Genomic DNA, 21,041 nt, shown 5'->3' with positions numbered 1-21,041 from the left:
GTCCGAGTCAAGACCGAGTCCAAAAAGGTTCGAGTCCGAGTCAAGACCGAGTCCAGGACAGGAAAAAAAAAGTCTGCTAAAAATTAAAGCCTATAGAAATTAAATCATTATGTAATAATTAAAAAATGAATGATTTTAATTGTATTTAAAATAATTGACTAATTCAAAGAACAAAAAAAAAAAAAAAAAAAAAAAGATTATAGCCTATAAGCCTAAAGGAGCACACACATTCGTTTCGACTGTATGATCAGCCTGTCAATACACGCAATGTCAACCAGTTAAACTGCATGAGGGAGGGTCGAGCCAACACACACACACACACACACACACACACACACTAGAGATGCGGATAAACCGCGGATCGGACGAACGACGAGACGAAAAATTATATTTTAATTAAATTCGGGTGGGTGGCGGTTGGTAAGAAAAAGAAGGTAAGAAAAAAGTCGGAAAACTTTGCCCATTAATTAGATCATCTAGATGTGCAAGGCAAGCAGGCAAGTTTTCGGTTTGTTATGGACAATTAAAAATGTGAATATTCACGTTGCACTAGCGGTGGACTTTAGGCGAGTTTATTTAAACATTTATTTTTTAAAGAGCCGTTTGCGAGTCAAAACAGCCGGCTCTTTTCAGTGAGCTGAGTCAAACGAGCCGGCTCACGAAAAAGAGCCGAAATGCCCATCGCTAGTTATTAGGTGGCCGCTGGCCAGTGTTTCACTTTCCCTCCAATAATATTTTGTTTTAATATCGCGGCGACGTATGTGTGCTTACTGGGAACATTATAAAGACACCTGGACTCGGTCGAGACCTAAAGCCATATTTGGCAAGACCAGTGGCCGAGACCGAGACAAGTCCGAGTCCGAATTACAGCGAGTCCGAGACAAGTCCGAGACCATAGAAAAACGGTCTCGAGTCCGGACTCGAGTCCAAGACCGGACTCGAGTACTACAGCCCTACATATAAGCCTAGTGCATTTTATGCTTGTCAGCTTTGTTGCATTACATTTACTTCACCAGGAGATGGTGCTGCAATTTCTATCTGAATGAAGCTTCGAGTAATGAACCATTTTCGACACAATTGTATCAGAAAGCAATAATGCTTCGAAACGCTTCATTTGGCCATCACTATCAACAAGCTTTTGCTGATCTTACATTTATGAGGCTGTATGAAAACTAAAGCCCTATTTATACTTCTGCGTCGAACTCACGCCGTAGCTACGTCGTAGGCTGTGTGTAGCGCGCGTACCCTTCAGCGTAGGGCTGGGCGATTTAAACTGTGATATTGTTATGCGCATCTCGTCAGTAAAGCCGGTTCCTTGATTAGTAGTAAATCGCCATCACCTGCTTTCAGATGGAGCGGCATTTACTACAGAGAGCTGTAGTTCACTGACAAGCTGAGCCATATCGCATTAAAATCGCGGACGTATCGCCAGCAATAATTAATGCGATATGGCTCAGCTTGTCAGTTAACTACGGCTCTTTGTACACAGCAAAAACTCCAGTGTTAAATTAACACTCCTGGGTCACCACAACCAACACTATCAGATCACACTTTTTCTTTGTTCATTTGACTGTTATAAATCAATAACAGCAGACAAACAAAGTCTAAAGTTAATAATATACAGTAAGGGTCAAGAGCCCAACTAAAGCAAACACCCATCACCATAACGGTGGCTTACAATTTGAGATTTTCCCCTTCAGTGATTCTGCTTGTTAACATCAGGTGTCTTCAATAATGATCAATCATCACTAAATTAATCACTTAATTATCTCATTAACTTCAACACTCTTGAGTGTGGACTCATATACACTCCCAGGAGAGTTCATTTAACACTGGAGTTTTTGCTGTGTAGTAAATGCCGCTCCATCTGAAAGCAGGTGATGGCGATTTACTACTAAATCAAGGAACCGGCTTTACTGACGAGATGCGCATAACAATCTCACGATTTAAATCGCCCAGCCCTACTTCGGCGTACCCTGACGTGCACCTCTCCAAAAATGTAACAACGCGCCAACTCTACGCGGACGCAAGCGCTGTGATTGGTTTGTTAGAGCCCCTCCCTCGGGTTTCACATGCTCCCTCTGCAAGTGTAATTGCGCGTCAACGCGGACAACGACGCAGAAGTATAAATGAAAACCAACGCGTTGCCTACAGCGTAGAGGCTCCGGCGTAGGTCCAACACAGAAGTATACAACAGCCTTAAGAGTAAACTATTGGATTAGATATCTGTATCTATTGGTGTGTTATTTAGTGTTGTGAGCTGTCAATCATATTTGATCATGTTTACATGTTTTGTTAACAATTTTGCTCAATGTATCAAATATGTCATGGACAGCTGACTCCTGAAGCTTTTCAAATTCTGAGGGTCTTTGAATCATCAAATAATAAATACATTTTCAAATAATGGGTCTTTGAATCATCCTTGACTCACCCAATTCGTTATAAAATGCAGATTCAAACAAAACACTGCTGTGTGTGTGTTTCTCAGAGACGTGTGACTGCTCTTCTGTGGATTTGTTTGTAGCCTATATGATATAACTATATTCTTTGTGAAACAGCAAAAACAGACAATATTGTGTCTAAAATGTAACTCAATGTTAACTCTTAGTTTGTTAAACTGTTACATAAAATCAGTATCACATTTACAATCATGCTAATGTTCAGGAAAAACAGCACTCTTTCTCGTGTGGTATTGCTTAACATGGTCTTACGACATAAGTGTAAAAAGATATGAAAAGTCATCCAGATTTTATCCTCATATCCTGATGTTTGGGGGAATTCACACTGCATTATAGAATCACACAGTGCAACTGCATGTGGCAATGGTCGTGCCACGGAGTTGGAGCAACCAATGGCTGAGCAGCACAGCATAAAGCCCGCTAGAGCCCGCCAACATGGGCGGGGCTACGCCTCTATATAATGTGGGCATTCTGCCACAGGATCTCAGATTAATTCTCCTTCAGTGATGAACATCATCTTTTCGCTGGACTCTGAGACAGAAGAAGCATCTTCGCCATCAAAAAGCCTCACAGTGGATCAAGCTGACTCAGCGTGCCGACGACCTGCTATCAAGCTGACTGATCGACACTCTGCACTCGAGCTGATTCAGCAATCTCCCCTGTGGATATCCGGTGTTTCTGAAAGAGCAAATTCTGAGCAAATTTCATGCGGTGTTGTTGCAAATGCTGCGCCATGAGTGTGGGCACACTTGCACCCATTTGATGAGCACAGTGAGTGCATCGCCTGTCTGGGGAAATCCCACACAGAAGCCGCGCTCACTGAGACGAGCTGTTCTCACTGCGAGAGTATGAGCCTCTCTCCACCCCTCACACTCTCCTGTTCTCTTCCTCCCAGGATCCTCAGAGGAAGAAGCAGCAGAGCCAGAGGACTGAGCGATCGGGCACGAGTGAGGTCACGCCGGCACAGTTCCCGTGTGCCTCATTGTCCCTGTCGGTACACGATCCGTTCCACCTGCACGATCCGTTCTACGTATGCGTATAATGGGATTTTAGCAATATTGCGATTATACTTTACCTCATGTAAACACAATACTTAATAATGTGATTAAGCTCATAATCGCATCAACTATAATCGTATTAAAACAGGTGGCGTACGCCGTTTTTAATTGCAGTATGCGGCCATATAAACACTTGAATCGCACTGAAGTGTGCGTGTGTTTTTGTCACATGTATTAATTTTAAACTTGACATTAGGAAGTTTTCACTGAACTCTGTCAACACGACTCACTGTCAGCAGTCTGCCTTCATCCAGAAACAGCTCAGATAACATGACAGCAGTGTATAAAACTGTTACAGGCACCGACAACATAATATTTCTGTCTTCATCACGGCACAGAATAACAAAATACGTCCATAAGAACCCGTTTGTTATTTAACGTACGTAATTATGCGCATGCGTGAAACTAGAGGTCGACCGATTCATCGGTCGGCCGATTGATCGGCCGATTTTTTGCATTTTTAACATAATCGGCATCGGCCAATATCCAAGTGTATCAAGCCGATTATTAGGCAGGCGCATCTGTGGGCAGCCTAGTGTTGTTGTTGTGGAACACGCGTTCGACGCACGCTGCGCCTAGAGTCATTCTCCAGCAGAGTGAGCAGACCTCATCCAGTGCTTAAGGAAGGAGCTAAGTTCCTTGGAGAAAACTCATTTATATTTAATTAAAAACTTTTGATATGTTACTGCCAACTTAGAGAAAAAACATGAATAGGCGACATGACGTTCGGCTACTTTGAAATTGATAGCGTAGTTGAGGTTGCATTAGCACAGCAGAAGGGTTGCGATCATGTCACAATAAGTAAGCAAGAATTTACAGACAGTGAATCTGAGACTTTTATTTGTTCTGTTTGTGTGTCTTATATTTGAGAGGGTTGTCACTCAATGCAGAGAAATAAGTAATAAAAAAAGAGACCAACTATATGCTAGTGAAGGACTGGCTTTGCTTTGCTAGGGTTGGGTAGCTACAGACAAACCCAGTGCTAATACGGCACTGGTGCCTTAACGACCGTTATTTACCGGACCGAATATCAACGCGCATTTCTGTGCTTCATATCAGTGCTACTGTTATGCCTGTGCTTCTCTTGGATGCTCTGAAAACGGACGTTAGAATAACAGAAACATCGCTTCGCTGCACTTGACACTAGTCAGCAGTTAACTTTAACATTCTGTTAGCTAGTAGCTGGATTAAACACGGTTAAAATGCTGGCCAAACAGTAGTGTAATGTGTGACTGTATTTCACTGTAGACTAGGGGTGGAACGGTACATGTTTTCGTATTGAACCGAAACGGAACAGGCGTCACGGTTCGGTGTATAAATTTCCACGGAGAATACACGCTATAAAAATAAATAAAACTCGCGTGCAAAGTAATGTGGAACTACTGTTAGATACGCGGGTTCTTTAGGGACGCCTAATCTGTAGCTCCGCTTTAGCTCCGGCTGCGATGTAAAGATTGCAATGCGTTGTGTGTGTGTGTGTGTGTGTGTGTGTGTGTGTGTGTGTGTGTGTGTGTGTGAGAGAGAGAGAGAGAGAGAGAGAGAGAGGCGCGATCGAGATCGAAAAGTCGCGTGTGTTTAAAGTCGCAAAGTGTTTACTTATATTTGTGTGCAAACGCGCGCGCGCGTGTGTGTGTGTGTGTGAGGCGCGGGCGCGATCGAACAGTGGAAACATAAAAACATACTCCGTCATTTTGTTTATCAGGACATCATTCAAACTGCAAAGACAAGTTACTGTTAATTAAAATGTTAAGGAAAACAAATATATTAATCTGAAATGTAGCAAATTAATTTTCAATCCATTCAGGTACAATTACCAAACATATCTCAAGTTCTTTTTGTCTTTTGTACAATTGCAGATTGGTAAAGTGTTCAATAAATGTTTTTGTTGAGAAATCTTGTATATCTTAAGTAATTATTTGTGTTACATTTTATCTTTCAAATAGAGGTTAAAAACAAGCACATAAATCGGCCAAATATCGGCCAAAATAAATCGGCAGCATTTATCGGCCATCGGCCGACCCGGATTTCAAAAGATCGGCATCGGCATCGGCCTGAAAAAAACCATATCGGTCGACCTCTACGTGAAACGGATCGTGTACCGACAGTCCCCACAAAAATAGGATTCTCAGTGCTCTTCTACAGCGCAGCCAAGCACCCTTCTTCTGGCACAAGCGGCCTGGTCTCGTTCAAGGAATCTGAAGAGGATCTCCTTGATGACAGCATGTCATCGGCAGCTTCAGACGCAGAGGACTGGTCGGACTTGCTGGATAACCCCACCCCCTAAAGATTCGAGCGTCGCTAGAGCTGGAATGGGTGCTGAGTTAATCCGGGTCCTCTCAAAAGCAGTCGAGGAGCTCGGACTGGAGTGGTCTACCCCCGCTAAGCCCGCACGCAGCCGCCTGGATGAATGGTGTGGAAGAAATTTAATATGTTCTATATGTTTGCATTTTCTTATTTTCATAGAATCTTAGAAATATGATGATAATCAGATGAATGTAGTGTTGATACATATTCTTATTAATATATGTATGTGTATGTCCTTGTATATGACCGGACAAAAGTTAATGTGACTGAATGTATGACGAGACAGAGAGTCTCCATTCAAGGGTGTAATATGATTAAGTATAATAGACAAATCTAAACAATATGTTAGTTATGGCTAAGATGTATCTTGATGTAGCCTCGGGAAAACAACCTTGGGGGAGGAACAACTCTAAAGAATGAAGGATACCCCCCACTCGTTGTCACACTCTGCAGGCACTTTGTAATGACTGTATGACTGTTGACCTTTCCTTGCAAGGGAATAAATAATTGTTAAAGACAATTGATACCTAAGGTGCAGTGTGGAGAAAAAATCTCTGGTAGCCGAGGCACTCCTTAGTTAAAATGTCTTTATTAAAGAAATGACATGTCCTAAACGGACAACTTTAAAATGCCCACGCGTAGCGGCATGGGGCCTTCTTCAGGGCATAATGAAGCAGATAGAAAACAGGTCTTATAATGACAGAGACACACAAATAGAAGCTAACACACAGGTGCTAACAATCAATGTTGAAGATCTGCAGGTAATTGCTAGGACACGCCTCTCACATGGCTCTCAGCACCAAAGCTACAAGTCACAATAATTAACAAAAACACAGGCACCAAATAGCATGCATATATATTCATGCATATATTGCTAAGGCACACCTCTCACATGGTTCTCAGCACTAAAGCTGTTGGTCACAATAATAAACAAAAAACAAGCAACAGATAGCATGCATAGTATACACTCATGCACATATTGCTAGAACACGCCCCTCACATGATTCTCAGCATTAAAACTGTTAGTCACAATGTAAGCAGGAAACACAAGCAACAGATAGCATACGTATATATTCATGTATACACATTCATGCATACATATACAATACACAAAAAAAAAAAAAAAAAAAAAAAAAAAAGGTAAGTAGGCACAGAAAAGAACAATGTTACAAAATCACAAAAAAGGTCTATAATCTATCTCCTCATTTAATCCTGGATAGTCCATCGCTTTAAAGCTCCATATCCAAAAGGTTTCACGTTGCAATATCTGTTTTAAAATGTCACCTCCACGTATTGATTTTTTAATAATTTCATTGTGTGCTATTCAAGAGTTTATTCGACTGATGGTACCATACCTTCAAATGAAGGTTTCTATAGAACCTAAAAAGGTCCACCTTAGTTTTAAATGCATTAGCTTCACTTGTAGGGGAAAAAGTCAATCCTTTTGATAGCACATTCACAGAGTCTTGTGTTAATATATTTTTTGAGATGTTAATTACCGTGCATTCTTCTTTTGGTTCCGAAGATTCCAACGTGGTTTTTGAAGAAGTTTTAGGTTCTATAGAAACCTTCATTTGAAGGTATGGTACCATCAGTCGAATAAACTCTTGAATAGCACACCTGAATTGAACTTTGATACCACTCATGATGCCAAGAGACATTTTAAGCCTAAGTCAAATTTTATGCCTATGAGCTCTAATCCCACCTTGATTGCTTTTACTAAAAAGGTTTCTCATGACATAGACAATATGTTTGACAGAAGACAGAACAGAACAAAACACAACCTTTCAAAACGCGAAAGAGATGCACTGAATTCCCTAACAAAGAATGAGCAGATAATAATAAAGCCTGCTGACAAAGGAGGTGCAGTTGTAGTAATGGATAAATGTTCATATATTGTTGAAGCTCAAAGACAATTAGGAAATAATATTTATTATGAGCAATTGCAAAGAAATCCAATTGTAAAAATGAAAAACGAATTGAGGGACATTTTATCCTATGGTAGAGACCAAAAATGGATCTCAGACAATGAATTTGTTTTTCTAATGAATGAGAATCCCCAAATGCCATGTTTCTACATGTTGCCTAAGATCCATAAGAATTTAGAACAACCTGAGGGTAGACCCATTATCTCAGGCAATGGATCTTTGACTGAGCCCTGCTCCCAATTTGTGGACTTTTTTATAAAACCTCTAGTGCGGAATCTCCCTTCTTTCATTGAAGACACTACTGATGTGCTATGTAAACTTATGAATATCACAAATGTTAAAGATTGTTATTTGGTGACTCTAGATGTAGCCTCCCTATATACCAATATTAATCATCAGGAAGGCCTATTAGCCTTACAATACTATTTGATACATAGGTCGGAGACGTCACCACCTAACCATTTTTTACTTTCTCTCACAGAATGGATTTTAAACAATAATGTGTTCCTCTTCCAAGACAATTTCTTTAGACAGCTCAAGGGCACAGCGATGGGTGCATGTTTTGCTCCTAATTATGCTAATTTATTTTTAGGTCACTGGGAAGAGCAATACATATATAATCGATCCAATAACAAATTCTGTGACAAGATGGTATTTTGGGGACGCTTTATTGATGATATCCTTTTTGTTTGGTCTGGAAATGAGGAAGAACTTTTGCAGTTTCATGAGTACATCAATACAACTAACCCAAATATAAAACTTTCAATTGAACATTCAAAAACATCTATAAATTTTTTGGACTTGACTATCTCCATAGATGACAATAATCTCTTATACACAACAATATATAGGAAAAGCACAGATAGAAACACTTTATTGAGGGCTGACAGCTTCCATCCAAGGAGCCTGAAAGATAACATTCCTTTTGGACAATTTCAGCGTCTCAGACGCATTTGTAACAATGATTCTGATTTCGAAATGCAGGCTCAAGATATGTCATTAAGGTTCAGGGCTAGGGGCTACTCACCAATGATAATAGAAAAAGCAATAATAAAAGCACGTTCCACAACACGCTCTGACCTACTAAAGAAGAAAAAGAGGAGAAAAGACATGGTCAAAAACAATTCTAGACCTGTCTTTGTTACCCAATATAGTAGCAGTGCCTCTGAAATGAAACAAATAATTAAGTCCAACTGGGGGTTAATTCAAAGTGATCCTATTCTGAAAGACGTTTTTCCAGAGCCGCCTATGACAGTGTTCAAGAAGGCACCATCCATAAGGGACAAACTTGTAAGAAGTTATCTTCCAGGTCCTAAACAAAAAACATGGCTAGAAAAAGGGTTGTGGGGGACCTATAGATGTGGATCTTGCAGTCATTGTGAGGGTGTCATCCAAAGTAAAACTTTTTGTGATTTGAGAACACAGAGAGAATTTAAGACTAATGGTTTTATTAACTGTAACTCTGAATATGTGGTCTACCGGCTACAATGCCCATGTGGGTGTTTCTATGTGGGCAGAACTAAAAGAAAACTAAAAGAGCGGTTTTATGAACACAAATACGCAATCCGAGTCAACAACGATGATTACCCTATGGCCAAACACTATAAAGAAATACACCATAGTGACCCATCATCTTTGAGAATTCAGGGCATTGAAATTATTAAAAAATCAATACGTGGAGGTGACATTTTAAAACAGTTATTGCAACGTGAAACCTTTTGGATATGGAGCTTTAAAGCGATGGACTATCCAGGATTAAATGAGGAGATAGATTAGACCTTTTTTGTGATTTTGTAACATTGTTCTTTTCTGTGCCTACTTACCTTTTTTTTTTTTTTTTTTTTTTTGTGTATTGTATATGTATGCATGAATGTGTATACATGAATATATGTATGCTATCTGTTGCTTGTGTTTCCTGCTTACATTGTGACTAACAGTTTTAATGCTGAGAATCATGTGAGGGGCGTGTTCTAGCAATATGTGCATGAGTGTATACTATGCATGCTATCTGTTGCTTGTTTTTTGTTTATTATTGTGACCAACAGCTTTAGTGCTGAGAACCATGTGAGAGGTGTGCCTTAGCAATATATGCATGAATATATATGCATGCTATTTGGTGCCTGTGTTTTTGTTAATTATTGTGACTTGTAGCTTTGGTGCTGAGAGCCATGTGAGAGGCGTGTCCTAGCAATTACCTGCAGATCTTCAACATTGATTGTTAGCACCTGTGTGTTAGCTTCTATTTGTGTGTCTCTGTCATTATAAGACCTGTTTTCTATCTGCTTCATTATGCCCTGAAGAAGGCCCCATTTCGCTACGCGTGGGCATTTTAAAGTTGTCCGTTTAGGACATGTCATTTCTTTAATAAAGACATTTTAACTAAGGAGTGCCTCGGCTACCAGAGATTTTTTCTCCACACTGCACCTTAGATGTTCTACCTTGGACCGAAGAGCACCCAAATCAAACTCAAAAGGAATTGAGCACGCCATCCATCCTGAATCAAGACAATTGATACCTGTTTGTCTCTTATTCAGTGATGTAAAATTGTTTGCCACTACAATGGTTCCTACCGGGGAGCTAGCAGACCGAGAGCAGCGCCATTCTTCTCAGAAGTTCATGACAAACTCACCAAGTCATGGCGCCCCCTACTCGGTGCACTTCCGCACTTCAACCTCCACCACCCTCACCACGACTGACATCAACTGTCAACTTTTGCACCTCCAAGATACCTTACGGAAAGTTGACATGATATAATTCGGAGAATATTGGTAAAAGGTTTGATTTCACAGCATATTTACTTTTCAAAAAAGGAGCAGGAAACCAGCACATACTTTCAATTACTGCAGAATCATTTTGGGTAGCGTTCGTAAGTTTCTTCCCTCTACTTCCCGTATCTGCGTGATCTGTGAATAAACCGAATAAATTATATGGAAATTACATTAAAAAGGTACCTTCAATTCGAATGTTGACTTTATACCAACTTGACAATGTTGGCTGTGTTTTACTGCCAAGATTAAATACACTGTAAACCCGAACAGTACTACTAACTTATAAAGATTGAGAACAATGCTATTAAAGTATGTTACATACAGGGATGTAGTGGAGGCTAAACGCACGTAAACGCCGTTTACACACCTCCCAAAATTAAGTGCGTTTATCCACCTCTACATTGCGTTTATCCACCTCTAAATTTCACGTTATTTGAGCGGACTTTGCTTTTCCAGTGCGTGATCGCCGATCGGTACATGATTCGAGCATTTGGGCAATTAATGACAGAGCAGAACGAGCTAGTCACGACTGTTTCCCGAAACAGTATGTCGCAAAGTATCGTTCAACCACGTTGGTTTATGACGTCTCGCACGTGGTGGACTAATAACTTATTTTAATTAATCTGTTTGAGATCGAATTAACGCTAGATTTTGTCATATAAACTACAGACATGGCATCTGAAGACCATTTCTAATTTTTCTCAGTTATTTTGCTTTATTACCAGACTCAATATTTGGCTCGTTCTTACATAGTAGAGCACGTTCGCACATGCGCAGTCTTCAAAAACGGTGCTTTAAATCTCTTGACAAACTAAAAGACGTAAATTACATTTGTATGTATTCTAAATAAATAACACGGGTTGTACTGAATGTCAGCTTGCTTATTTTGCTAAAGATAAGGATTTATTCAGTCTACATCTCATGTAAACTAGAAACTATGCTTCTAACCACAGCTCGAGAGCTGTCGTTCCAACCACACAAGTTTGCGATGCTGTTTGCGAACGTTCGTTGGAACGATGGTTTCGGGAAACACCAAATCGTTGAACTATGCTGATAACGACGGAACTTGCGACCATAGTTGGCTAACGATGCTTTCGGGAAATGCACCCCTGGTTTTTCCCAGGAGGTCACCCATCCAGGTACTAACCAGGCTCAGCCCTGCTTAGCTTCAGTGGGCAACCAGTCTTGGGCTACAGGGTGATATGGCTGCTGGCGAAAACACACGCTCGTGAAGTTACTAAACAAGCTGCACGAGAATGAAACTTGATCACAGCCACAACAGGAAATCATTAAAATGATGCAAAAAAAGTGATCATTTAAAAATTCATTACAGGCAGCTTAATGTAGGGAGCATGTCAAAACCCAACTGTAGGCCTACAAGAGATTCAGAGGGAATCAAGCCTGCACCAGGTTAAAGACTTTTCCCTCTACAGGGAAACACTGATCCACATTTTTCTGATAGACCAAACAACTAATCAATTAATCGAGGAAATATTCAACAGATGAATCAACTATGAAAATAATCCCAAATCCCTAATCATTATGCACAAGTGCATAGCATTGGAAGCCCTGGATATAAGCCTCCCTCTCGATCTCTCTTAAATATTTTTGTTCTCTCTGTTTTGTCATTTAGTAAACTTTATAGATTTCAACCATATTATTCCTTTTTGAGTCTCTTTAACAAGAACTTAGATTAATGTATGAATTGAATAGTGATTGTGTGACCTATGATGAGGGAACAACCAGTGATACCCTTGGAAGTACCATCAAATGATAGCCTACAGCGATGTCATCAGGATACACATACCGGTAGGCAGTGGCCCACCTTACCGGGTGACCAAGTTGTGGTCCACCAGAATTTATAGTTTACCCACCTCTTTTTTTTACCACATACACCACTGGTTACATAGTTAATGCAACTTAAAACAATAACATTATGAACAAGGAATTTATTTATATTTTTGTGTGGCTCAACATTTTTGAGTAAACAGTACTATTTATATGATCATTTTAGGTTTACTGAGCGACATAAAGTAACTTCATCCATGTCACAAAGTTGCAACGTCGTTATCAGAAGAATCCATTCAACATGGCGGATACTCGCAATCTGCTAAGCGTTAGCAAACACAATGCCGAAGTGAACCGAATCGAAAGGGAACTGATATTTAAGAAACACATATCTCTGTGAAATAGTGACTGTGTCTGATGTCATGCACGATCAAGGAAGAGAGATTTACCTCCATCCAGAAATTGTTCTTTAAAATACACATCTATATGTACAGTGAAAGTCAGTGCAGATATAAAGCACACTGCTGCAGCGACCCGCATCTCTGCGCTGTTAAAGGATCTATATTAAGATTAAGATCCTGATATAATAATGAATGCTGCTCGAGCTAATGCTCAGTGAAATATGGCTCGGTTGTGTTCCTGCACAGATGGCTGAGACTCATTGGCCGGACGCGCAGCCAATCAGAGGAGACCACGAGTGAAGAGTCAGCGCTGTGGGCGGGGCTTTTGCAAAGCACGTGATTGGACCACGGAGGAAGTACAAGCATTACTTTCATGGACTCTTATGTAGTCATAATAAAGTCACGTGTGGTACAGCGTTTTAAAGTGAACATGGAAGATATTTGTGTTTTTTGTCAAATTTCCCCTGAGACTATTAATCATCTATTTTAGGAGTGTCCCAAGACCCAAATATTTTGGAGAGAATTTGGTAATTACTTACAAAGAAAAGCAATGATTCCTGTTAACTTTGAAGAAGTTGATGTTATACTAAAATGTTTTTCATTTGATGGAGATAAAAATTAGATTTAATTACTATGATTGCCCGTTACTATATTCATAATGTCAAATGGAAAGAAAAAATGCCAAATCGTGGGATACCTATTGACGTAATAATAAACAAGTAAAATATATGTGATGCTGCATGTGATCTGTAACACGAACTTTACATGTATTGTATATTTTTGCAGTATGTCTGCAACTAGAACATGTAACAGAGTTAATACAATTTAAGAACAGTTTAAAAAAATTATATTTTAGCTGTATATGTGGTTTATACCAGAATAAATTGCAAAAAAAAAACTAATTGATAATATAATATATAAAAAAAAATGTTTTTACAGATAGGCTATAAGAAGCACCTGTGAAAAAAGTAGAAATAAAGCTGTATATGGTACACTGCTGAAATATTTAAAATATACAAAAAAAGTTTGTATTCCTCTGAATAAATCATGAGAGACTCTTGAACCTCAGAGTGAGAAACTTTATTGATAAAGGCAAGAAAATACATATGACAAATATACAGCAGTAGTAAAGAGAGAACTGTGTCTCTATTCATTATTATTTTTGTACCTGAGAGAAATATAAACAATAAAGGCTAATAAGATTTAAGATTTAATAATATTTTAAACCATCAAGTTAAATATAAACAATAAAGTGACACTGTTAAAATCTGACACTGAAAGAGAGCACAAACTCAAATAATCATCAGTATTTATTATGAAAAAAACACTAGAAGAACAAAAACACACTTGAAGAACCTTTAAAGTTCAGCGTTCTGCTTTAGATTTCGATACTTCCTGAAAAAGATGAACATAAAACGCCATAAATGAATAAATCTCACAGATAATTATACATGCAGTATCAGTTTGTGAGAAATGCCATCATCAATCATGTACCTGATGTGTGAATATGTGCTTGATCTTGTTCAGCTCTTCTGGATCTGATCTCATAAACCACAATAATGACAGTAGCCACGCCCACCAGAGCAGAGAGGACCAATCGGATCACAGCTTCAGTAGGACCACACCAGTGGACAGAGTCTGAGGAATAAACACATCAAACTGAGATCAGATCAGTCAATAAACACTAATATCAGCGCTGACATCAACTAATATTTCTGAATACACAGAAATATGATCAAATCTAATCAACAATCTTATATTCGGTTCCAGTTTTTATACAGTCTGTCATCTCAAACTGTAAAAGATTCAACAATTCAACATGTAAATAGTAAATAAGAATATTTGAAGGAGAAGAAAAATTATCTCTACTCACCATAGACAGAAACTCTGAATGCTTTTGATGAGAATCTTCCTGTAAACATCAGTAGTTCATAATCTCCAGCATGTTCAGTTCTGGTGTTTGTGATGGTCAGAGATCCAGTTTGATTGTCCAGCTTCAGTCTGTTTCTGAATCTCCCATCAAGAACATCATCATATACAGTGATTCTGTCGGCCCGTTTATTGATTACTGCTATTAAAGTGTTTTCATCTCCAAACCTCCACAGAATCACATCATCATCCTTCATTTCAGTAAGATCAGAGTTTAGAGAGACTGAATCTCCCTTCATCACTGACACTGACTTCACTTTAGCTGTCAAACACACAGAGAACAAACAGAAACAGGGTTTGCAAAGATTAATAGTTAAATCACTTTAAAATGGTTTACTAAATTGAATGGTTTAACATTTACATTAAAAAAAAAATAATAAAAAAATACAAAATTAAAAAGAAAAATCATGTATGAATACATTTGAACTCACCAGTGACAGCGAGAAAGAAACTCTTGATCTCACTGTTGATCTGTAGTTCATAATCTCCTTTATGTTCAGTTGTGGTGTTTGTGATGGTCAGAGATCCAGTTTGATTGTCCAGCTTCAGTCTGTCTCTGAATCTCCCATCAAGAACATCATCATATACAGTGATTCTGTCGGCCGTTACATTGATTTCAGCTATTACAGTGTTTTTAAACCTCCACTGAATCACATCATAATCCTTCATTTCAGTAAGATCAGAGTTTAGAGAGACTGAATCTCCCTCCTTCACTGACACTGACTTCAGGCCTGAATCACCACACACACACACACAAACACAAACACAAACACACACACAGACAGGAACAGGGATCATCACAGATAAAGACGGTCACTTGATTATAAAAGTAAATAGTTTGAAATTAAAATTTGAAATGAATATCATCATTAAACAATATAAGCAAAATGGAGTTGGGATTAATAATTGTATCTTTGTGCTGATTAAAATATAAAACAAGTGAAACTGATATTTAACTCACCAAAGACAGTGAGACTGAATCTCTCTCTGATCACATTGTTGATCTGTAGAATATAATCTCCATCATGTTCAGTTGTGGTGTCTGTGATGTTCAGAGATCCAGTTTGATTGTCCAGCTTCAGTCTGTCTCTGAATCTCCCATCAAGAACATCATCATATACAGTGATTCTGTCGGCCGTTACATTGATTTCAGCTATTAAAGTGTTTTCATATCCAAACCTCCACTGAATCACATCATCATCCTTCATTTCAGTAAGACCAGAGTTTAGAGAGACTGAATCTCCCTCAAACACAAACACTGGCTTACCAATCACTCCTGAAGAACAGAGTTTTTCACAGATTAAAGTTTTAAAATCACTTGATAATGGTTTGATGAAGCTTCACTAAAATACTTTTAATCATGTAAATTCGAAGTGATTAATATTCTGCAGCAGTTCAAAGACAAATGATGAAGAATAAAAAGAGAAATAGATTCATATATGGAACGATAACTAAAAATAGACACTTTTACTTTAATGTTTAATGTCACACTAAAACTAATGCTGTTGAGTATCTGAGCATCATATTTATATTATTTTATTTAATCAATCAATCTATAATAACTGAGTTTTGAATTCAAACTTGATCTGATAGAAGAGAAAAAAGAAAAGAAAGTGTTAGTATTAACTTAATGGAGGAAAAGAGTAACAAGCACCACTTAAATGTCCAGAAGTCACACTTACCCTGTAACTACATGAACAAGAGTATATTTCTCCAGTATTTAAGCAAAAGTTGCAATAGTTTTAGTTCTAAAATACCGACAGTATAAATAATTTGTTAATTCTTCTGGTTATTACCCCTTTATTCCTAAAACTTTACATGTTGTAGGTACACTATAATTACAGAAAGTTACACTGTAAATTAGTTTTAAATACGCAGTTCTTTGCGGGCTGTAATCTAAAGCGTTACCAAGCAAACTCCAGCAGCTCGAGCTCTTACTAGAACCAGGAAGTGTGATCATATTAGCCCGGCTCTGTCAACACTGCGTTTGCTCTCTATCAAACATTGCATACATTTAAAAATCCTGATGATTACTATAAACTACTATTACTAAGATCAGAGTTTAGAGTGACTGAAATAAACAATATCATAAAGCAACGAAAAGAAAAAATGGAGTTTAATTTAATTTTGTCATTAAAAACAGGTGAAACCAATAGTCTATTTAACCCTTTCACGTGTGATTCTGACTGGGTGAGTTTATCAACGTTTCCCCATTATTGTTTCCATGGCGAACCGTCATGATCTTGATTTAAAATGTGAGATGGCGCCGCCATGTTTGTTTGTGCCGCAGTTCAAATTGTCTGAAGAGTTTGAATCTGACAGTTATGTGACATCACTGAACAATAAGTCAAGTCAAGTCAAGTATATTTGTATAGCGCTTTTCACAATACAGATTGTATCAAAGCAGCTTCACAGTATTAAATTAAAATAATACAACAAGTTATTTGAAACAAAATAACAATTATTTTGTTCAGGTCTAAATGTTATAAATCCCATTTGTGGGACTCAGAAGGTTTACTCACTGTAGACACTGATATCACCATAGACAGAAACTCTGAATGATTTTGATGAGAATCTTCCTCCTGTAATCATCAGTAGTTGATAATCTCCATCATGTTCAGTTGTGGTGTTTGTGATGGTCAGAGATCCAGTTTGATTGTCCAGCTTCAGTCTGTCTCTGAATCTCCCATCAAGAACATCATCATATACAGTGATTCTGTCGGCCCGTTTATTGATTTCAGCTATTAAAGTGATTTCATCTCCAAACATCCACTGAATCACAGCATCATCCTTCATTTCAGTAAGACCAGAGTTTAGAGAGACTGAATCTCCCTCCTTCACTGACACTGACTTCAGGCCTGAATCACCACACACACACACACACACACACACACACAAACACAAACACAAACACACACACACAGACAGAAACAGGGTTCATCACAGATAAAGACGGTCACTTGATGGATTATAAAAGTAAAAAGTTTGAAATTAAAATTTGAAATGAATATCATCATTAAACAATATAAGCAAAATGGAGTTGGGATTAATAATTGTATCTTTGTGCTGATTAAAATATAAAACAAGTGAAACTGATATTTAACTCACCAAAGACAGTGAGACTGAATCTCTCTCTGATCTCACTGTTGATCAGTAGTTTATAATCTCCATCATGTTCAGTTGTGGTGTCTGTGATGGTCAGAGATCCAGTTTGTTTGTCCAGCTTCAGTCTGTCTCTGAATCTCCCATCAAGAACATCATCATATACAGTGATTCTGTCGGCCGTTACATTGATTTCAGCTATTACAGTGTTTTCATCTCCAAACCTCCACAGAATCACATCATCATCCTTCATTTCAGTAAGATCAGAGTTTAGAGTGACTGAATCTCCCTCAATCACTGACTCATCAATCTCTCCTGAAGAACAGAGTTTTTCAGAGATTAAAGCTTTAAAATCACTTGATATTCGTTTGATGAAGCTTCACTAAAATACTTTTAATCATGTAAATGTGAAGTGATTAATATTCTGCAGCAGTTCAAACTCAAAAGATGATGAATGAAAATGAGAAATAGATAAAACTGTAAGAATTGAGAAATTAGAAAATGCCGGATAGCCGGATGCCGGACAAAGGACCTCTCTGGAAATTAACATTTGAACTCCCCCTTGTGCACTATTGAGATGAAAGTCTCACCCCCGAAAAATCCTAATCTACATTTCATTCCCTCTTCCCTCCCCCCCCCCCCCCCCCCCTCTCATGCTCAGAGCACCTGAATTCACCCAAGAAAATACATAGTTTAATGTGAATGATTATCACCAAGTATTTTTCATGTTTGGTATCATTTGAAATGTCACAGTGCGACTGGTACAAATGTCTCATTTCCAAATAAGTAAAACAAAAGATAATAAGGTTTTTAAGAGTTTAGGGATAACTGGCACACAAAGGAAGGTGGTCCCTAGACAAATGGTCTCCTACGCCCCCCCAGCATGGAATGCAAATGTCCATGTTTCCATGTGAAAGAGGTTCTGTCTATATAATGGAATGCAACGAGAAGATCGGGGCCTTCTGTTACTCAGATGAGCCAATGATGTTGAAGGACCTCAAAGAATTCAGCATCATGTATTTTAATGTCGGGTTCGCATCTTTTCTCTTTAATCCAGAGCTTTTGATGTTTTGAATCGATTATCTTTGAATTGATTATGAAATTGGCATGATACATTTACCTGACATAATAAATTGTTACATTTGATTATTCTAACTGACTTTGACATTATTTTCATTAAAGAGTTAAAAAGAATAGAGAACATTCGCTCACATTTAATGATCCGCAGATATCATTAAAACCTTTTCATTTATGGAGTCAGATGAAATAACGAGAAAATACATATTCAAATGTATTGCATTTAATCAAAAATACTTTGCCTCGAGAAAAGACAGTAACAGAGACCTTCCACTCTGGTCAGACACCGGACTTTGGGCAGATCGAGCGTGGGCTTACAATATAATCAATAAATGCATTAAAAAATAGTAACTTTAATCTACTTTCTGACTAATTTAACAAGTAATTTATCACATTTATCAAATTTATTTACCAGAACAGAAACAACTGAAAGCAGAAAAACACATTTAAAACTCACCATCCAGACGCCACAAACACAAACAGAGCAAAACTAATTTGAGAAACATTTCCTTCACCGGTTCACTGAAAAGCCCACGATAGTAACTCTTAATGTCTGAAACACTCAGATTGATCTGAAAGATAACTTAACTGAGAAATGTATCTGGTTGTGCGTGAATCCTCCCCCAACCTCAGTCAGTTTCCGCTCACACATCCGTCTCCTTTAACATCACGGAAATCAACAAGCTTTTGCTGATCTTACATTTTCAAATGAATTCTGGCCCTGAATGAAAACTAATAGCAGAAGAGTGAAATATTGGATTAGATATCTGTATCTACTGGTGTGTTATTTAGTGCTGTGAGCTGTCAATCATATTTGACCTCTGACCTGTGACTCTTATTTGACTGTTGATGGATTCACTTTAATTTCAGTGTAAAGATGTTTTGTGTGGAGTGGAAGATTGTGAGCTTCTTATTAGCAGGAGAGAAAATGAAGAAACGCTTCAGCCACAAACTACTGACACACACAGAGACGACAAACATCCAGCAGAAGCTGCTTATCCACCGACAGATCAAACCACACACACAGATGTTTGTACTGATAAAATAAAGAGAAAAACCACTGCAGGGTTAATTTAGACTCAAAAGCCAGTTAATCACATGTATAATGTTTGTCTGTGTTGTTACAACAAAATTCATGAGTAAACATTAATGCAAACATACAGTAACCTGTAAATGTAATCGTTCATTTAGAGAAATATCATTTGGTTACCAGAAAGTGTTGGTCATGGGAAAATTTGATGAGAAATGCAGAGTTCATTAATCAGATGTTTTGCTTTTGATTGCAGACTTTGATATTTTGGCGAATCTGAGCAAAATTAAACACATGTGAGTTTTTCTTGGTCATTTCTTCTGAAAAAAACTGAAATGTTTAGATTTTCTACCATAGAGTAGAAGTGATATTTGATAGCAGCCTTTCTTTTGAAAGCCACATTTCTGGCATTTGTAATACTGCTTTTTTAATCTTAAATTCTCAATTATAACATATGATATCACTGTCAAATGCTGAAAAGTTAATTCATGCATTCATGACCTCAAGGCTAGATTATGGCAATGCTTTAACGATAGGCCTTATTGGTAGATGTTATCTGAATTAAAATGAGATCAGATTAAACTGTGTGAGAGTTTGGAGTGTTTAAAAAGACGTACAACAGTTATATAGCTAATAAATGTGTGATAAAAAGTGTATTTACAATTTCCACTTGGAACTTAAAACAACACAATAAAACTAGAATGAATTAGACTGTTAAAAGCGTGGAGTCCGTTTGCACTATACCATAAAACAGTCCATAAGAATCCTAGCGTGTTGATAATGTGAGACGTGTCCACTGGTGTATATGCAAATCCCACGGAGGTGATAATCCAAACTGTGCTGGAAAGGTAAGTCCACAAAGGAAACCCCACCGTCCAGTGTGCTGGAGATCACCATACGGTCATAGTGTGAGCAACGACCCCCAGGGTGCTTCTCAATACTGTAATTGATGCTTCCTCGTTCCCTCGCTCCTCCGTCCTCCAGCTTGTGACCCGGAAACTGATCGTACTCAGCCATCTTGAAGGACATCTGAATTCTTTAATTACACCATGAGGAGGCAAGGAACGAGGAGTGAGAAAGCTTCCTGAGGAGTAATGAGCGAGGATACACAAGACACAAGGAAAAAAGCGAGGGAAGGAAACAAGGATGCACAAATAAGAAATGAGAAGCAGAAGGGTCTTCAGCCGCCCATGATGT

At 38.3% G+C, this 21,041-nt stretch overlaps 1 protein-coding gene across 1 annotated transcript; it reads right to left on the bottom strand.

Moving 5' to 3' along the window:
- Positions 1-6,603: 6,603 nt before the first annotated feature.
- On the bottom strand, positions 6,604-20,861 carry LOC311294824 (uncharacterized protein; the record flags this gene model as incomplete). The annotated part of the gene is made up of 8 exons (XM_084415857.1): positions 6,604-6,626; positions 14,201-14,344; positions 14,580-14,897; positions 15,067-15,366; positions 15,597-15,911; positions 16,318-16,324; positions 17,925-18,052; positions 20,717-20,861. 8 exons carry the CDS (start codon positions 20,859-20,861, stop codon positions 6,604-6,606), a joined length of 1,380 nt encoding a protein of 459 aa, XP_084271983.1.
- Between the last annotated feature and the right edge of the window lie 180 nt (positions 20,862-21,041).

Source organism: Rutilus rutilus (genome assembly GCF_951802725.1).
Source record: "Rutilus rutilus genome assembly, chromosome: 8".
NCBI classification, from domain to species: Eukaryota; Metazoa; Chordata; class Actinopteri; order Cypriniformes; family Leuciscidae; genus Rutilus; species Rutilus rutilus.
The sequence above is the reverse complement of the archived record's forward strand: the minus strand, read 5'-3'. Positions and strand labels throughout refer to the sequence as shown.